Source organism: Onychostruthus taczanowskii, unplaced genomic scaffold, assembly GCF_017590055.1.
Source record: "Onychostruthus taczanowskii isolate IOZ18803 unplaced genomic scaffold, ASM1759005v1 scaffold112, whole genome shotgun sequence".
Classification (NCBI taxonomy): domain Eukaryota; kingdom Metazoa; phylum Chordata; class Aves; order Passeriformes; family Passeridae; genus Onychostruthus; species Onychostruthus taczanowskii.
The window spans coordinates 607,459-611,870 of NW_024497852.1; the positions used below are offsets into that span (position 1 = coordinate 607,459).

Genomic DNA, 4,412 nt, shown 5'->3' on the forward strand with positions numbered 1-4,412 from the left:
CCCCCCCCCTCCACCAGCCCCCCGAAATGCCCAGCAGCGTCCAGCACCCCATTCCTGCCCCCCCTCCACGAGCTCCCCGCATCCCTGGGCTCCATCCCGCAGCCCCCTACTCCACCTCTGTGTCCCCTTGCCTGGCATCGCCCTCCCCCCGGTGCTCTGTGACACCCCCCGGTGCCCCGTGACACCCCCCGGCTCCGTGTGACACCCCCCGATGCCCTGTGACACCCCCGGCTCCGTGTGGCACCCCCCGGCTCCCTGTCACCGCGCTGGCCGCGCCGTGCGGGGGCTCCGCCGCCGGTGCCATTTTGTCACCGGGAGGATGCGGGAGAGGCTGCGGCGCCCCGGCCGCACCCCCAGCGCCACGGCAGATCCCGGGAGCCACGGCAATTCCTGAGAGCCACAGCAAATCCCAGCAGCCACGGCAATTCCTGAGAGCCACGGCAATTCCTGAAAGCCACGGCAATTCCTGAGAGCCATGGCAATTCCTGAGAGCCACGGCAATTCCTGGGAGCCACAGCAATTCCTGAGAGCCGCGGCAATTCCTGGGAGCCACGGCAATTCCTGGGAGCCACGGCAAATCCTGGCAGCCGTGGCAGTTCCTGGGAGCTGTGGCAATTCCTGGCAGCCAAAGCAAATCCTGGCAGCCGTGGCAAAGCTTGGAAGCCATGGTGAATCTCTGTGGCCACGGCAAATCCTGGCAGCCTTGGCAGTTCCTGGGAGCTGTGGCAAGTCCTGGCAGCCAAGCACGGCAATTCCTGGCAGCCGTGGCAATTCCTGGGAGCCACGGCAATTCCTGGGAGCCACGGCAAATCCTGGCAGCCGTGGCAGTTCCTGGGAGCTGTGGCAATTCCTGGCAGCCAAAGCAAATCCTGGCAGCCGTGGCAAAGCTTGGAAGCCATGGTGAATCTCTGTGGCCATGGCAATTCCTGGGAGTCGTGGCAATTCCTGAGAGCTGTGGCAATTCTGGGGAGCCGTAGCAAAGCCTGGGAGCCGTGGCAGTTCCTGGGAGCTGTGGTCGTGGCAATTCCTGAGAGCTGTGGCAATTCTGGGGAGCCGTAGCAAAGCCTGGGAGCCGTGGCAGTTCCTGGGAGCTGTGGCAATTCCTGGCAGCCACGGCAGATCTCTGTGGCCATGGCAATTCCTGGCAGCCTTGGCAATTCCTGGGAGCCATGGCAATTCCTGGCAGCCGTGGCAGATCTCTGTGGCTGTGGCAATTCCTGGCAGCCACGGCAGATCTCTGTGGCCATGGCAATTCCTGGGAGTCGTGGCAATTCCTGAGAGCTGTGGCAATTCCGGGGAGCCGTGGCAAAGCCTGGCAGCCACAGCAGATCTCTGTGGCCATGGCAATTCCTGGGAGCTGTGGCAATTCCTGGCAGCCAAAGCAAATCCTGACAGCCACGGCAAAGCTTGGAAGCCATGGTGAATCTCTGTGGCCATGGCAATTCCTGGGAGTCGTGGCAATTCCTGGGAGCTGTGGCAATTCCGGGGAGCCGTGGCAAAGCCTGGCAGCCACAGCAGATCTCTGTGGCCATGGCAATTCCTGGGAGCTGTGGCAATTCCTGGCAGCCACAGCAGATCTCTGTGGCCATGGCAATTCCTGGCAGCCATGGCAGATCCCTGTGGCCGTGGCAATTCCTGGCAGCCACAGCAATTCCTGGCAGCCGTGGCAGATCTCTGTGGCTGTGGCAATTCCTGGCAGCCACGGCAGATCTCTGTGGCTGTGGCAAGTGCCGGGGGCCACGTGCCCCACATTCCCGTGGACACGCCGCGGGTCCCCGCTCTGCGGGTGACAGGAGGTGGCCTCTCCGAGCCCTTCGGGGCTCAGTGACCCATCGATGGCCGCTCCATCGCCCATCCTGAGCCAAAACGTTCCCGATCCATGCTGGGAAACGGCTCCGAGCGGGGCCCGGCACCGTCACGGCCTCTCCCCCACCTTGCAGATGGCGTCCGCTACTGACTCCCGCTATGGGCAGAAGGAATCCTCGGACCAGAACTTCGATTACATGTTCAAGATCCTGATCATCGGCAACAGCAGCGTGGGGAAAACCTCCTTCCTGTTCCGGTACGCCGACGACTCCTTCACGCCCGCCTTCGTCAGCACTGTGGGCATCGACTTCAAGGTCAAGACCATCTACCGGAACGACAAACGCATCAAGCTGCAGATCTGGGTGAGGGGAGACCCTCGGGGTGCCCCCAGAGCCCTGGGCTGGGCTGGGCTGATGGGGAGGGGGCGATTGTTGGTGGGGGGAGATGCACGGTGAGGGTGGTGGTCAGTGAGGGGTGGGGGTGATGGTCAGTGAGGGGTGGTGGTCACTGAAGGGTGATGGTCACTGTGGGATAATGCTTGCTTGGGTGGTGGTCACTTGGGGTGGTGGTCAGTGTGGGGTGGGGGTGATGGATTGTTGATATGGGGGTGGTGGTCACTGTGGGGTGATGGTCAGTGAAGGGTGATGGTCACTGTGGGGTGATGGTCACTAGGGGTGATGGTCACTAGGGGTGATGGGCACTGTGGGGTGATGGTCACTAGGGGTGGTGGTCACTGTGGGGTGATGGTCACTAGGGGTGGTGGTCACTGTGGGATAATGCTTGCTGGGGTGATGGTCAGTGTGGAGCTGCCCCAGGCTGGGGCTGGATCTGCCCCCATGCACCCGCTGGCCCCGGGGGAGGGTGTCACCTCATCCCTGGGGGTGACATTCTGCTGTCCCTGGCCAGGACACGGCCGGGCAGGAGCGGTACCGCACCATCACCACCGCCTACTACCGCGGGGCCATGGGCTTCATCCTCATGTACGACATCACCAACGAGGAGTCCTTCAACGCCGTGCAGGACTGGTGAGCCCCACGGGGGGCTCTGGGCACCCCAAACCGCCCCAGCCGCCCCCTCCCCACACCTCTGATCCCCCCTCTCCCTTCCCCAAGGTCCACCCAGATCAAGACCTACTCCTGGGACAACGCCCAGGTCCTGCTGGTGGGGAACAAGTGTGACATGGAGGATGAACGCGTGGTCTCCTCGGAGAAGGGACGCCAGCTCGCCGAGCACCTGGGTGAGTTGGGGAGGGGGAACCCCCCACCACGGCTGCCAGCCCACAATTAATTTAATTAAGGGCTTAATTCCCTGCGTGCAATCGCTCCGCTGTGACATCGGCGGCGGCACCTGGTGAGACACCGGAGTCGCTGCACACCTTAAACTCTCTGAGAGATGCTGGGGGGAGGATCTGGGGGGGGTTCTTTGGGTGGGAAAAAGGGGATTTTGTGGGTGGTGGGGGGCAGGTTACAAACCCTTTAAATATTGAATGAGGAGGAGGAGGAGCAGCCGCGCGAGGTCGGACGCTCGGACGCAGCTTTGACGCGCGTGCGTGTCCCTCTGTCCCCCTCCACTTTGTCCCTCTGTCCCCCTCCACATTGTTCCCCACTCCGCCCCACCTCAGGGTTTGAGTTTTTCGAGGCCAGCGCCAAGGACAACATCAACGTGAAGCAGACCTTCGAGCGGCTGGTGGACATCATCTGCGAGAAGATGTCGGAGTCCCTGGACACGGCCGACCCCGCCGTCACCGGCGCCAAGCAGGGCCCCCAGCTCACGGACCAGCAGGCCCCCCCCCACCAGGACTGTGCCTGCTAGGGGCCAGCTCACCCCCCCTCCCCAAAAATCCACCCCCCCAAAAACCGGTCAGTGCACCCCAAAACCTCCCCACCCCCACGAGCTCCTCCTCTTGGGGGTCCCGCGGGGGCTATCTGGGGGGGTTCTTTGGGTGGGAAAAAGGGGATTTTGTGGGTGGTGGGGGGCAGGTTACAAACCCTTTAAATATTGAATGAGGAGGAGGAGGAGCAGCCGTGTGAGGTCGGACGCTCGGACGCAGCTTTGACGCGCGTGCGTGTCCCTCTGTCCCCCTCCACTTTGTCCCTCTGTCCTCCTCCATTTTGTCCCTCTGTCCCCCTCGTTCCCCACTCCACCCCACCTCAGGGTTTGAGTTTTTCGAGGCCAGCGCCAAGGACAACATCAACGTGAAGCAGACCTTCGAGCGGCTGGTGGACATCATCTGCGAGAAGATGTCGGAGTCCCTGGACACGGCCGACCCCGCCGTCACCGGCGCCAAGCAGGGCCCCCAGCTCACGGACCAGCAGGCCCCCCCCCACCAGGACTGTGCCTGCTAGGGGCCAGCTCACCCCCCCTCCCCAAAAATCCACCCCCCCAAAAACCGGTCAGTGCACCCCAAAACCTCCCCACCCCCACGAGCTCCTCCTCTTGGGGGTCCCGCGGGGGCTTTTGCTGCTGATACCTCCGAAAGGGCTGCGGCCCCTCTAGGAGCCCCCCACCCCAATTCATTAGGTTATGCCCCCCCACCCCTTAATTTATTTTTTAGCCTGGGCTGGTAGAAAACTCCTCCCCCCCCTCCTCCATTCTGCTTTTAATCA

The 4,412-nt window shown here is 62.8% G+C and overlaps 1 protein-coding gene across 1 annotated transcript in view; it reads left to right on the forward strand.

Annotated features, from left to right (window-relative positions):
- Positions 1-4,380, forward strand: part of LOC121347289 (ras-related protein Rab-3A) — a 5,786-nt gene extending 1,406 nt beyond the window's left edge. Inside the window, exons 2-6 of the mRNA XM_041425850.1 lie at positions 1,941-2,168; positions 2,713-2,831; positions 2,919-3,043; positions 3,428-3,691; positions 4,225-4,380. Of these exons, the coding sequence (XP_041281784.1) occupies positions 1,941-2,168; positions 2,713-2,831; positions 2,919-3,043; positions 3,428-3,618 (663 nt within the window). The 3' untranslated portion in view covers positions 3,619-3,691; positions 4,225-4,380. The remainder of the gene's footprint in view (positions 1-1,940; positions 2,169-2,712; positions 2,832-2,918; positions 3,044-3,427; positions 3,692-4,224) is intronic.
- The last annotated feature ends 32 nt before the right edge of the window (positions 4,381-4,412 follow it).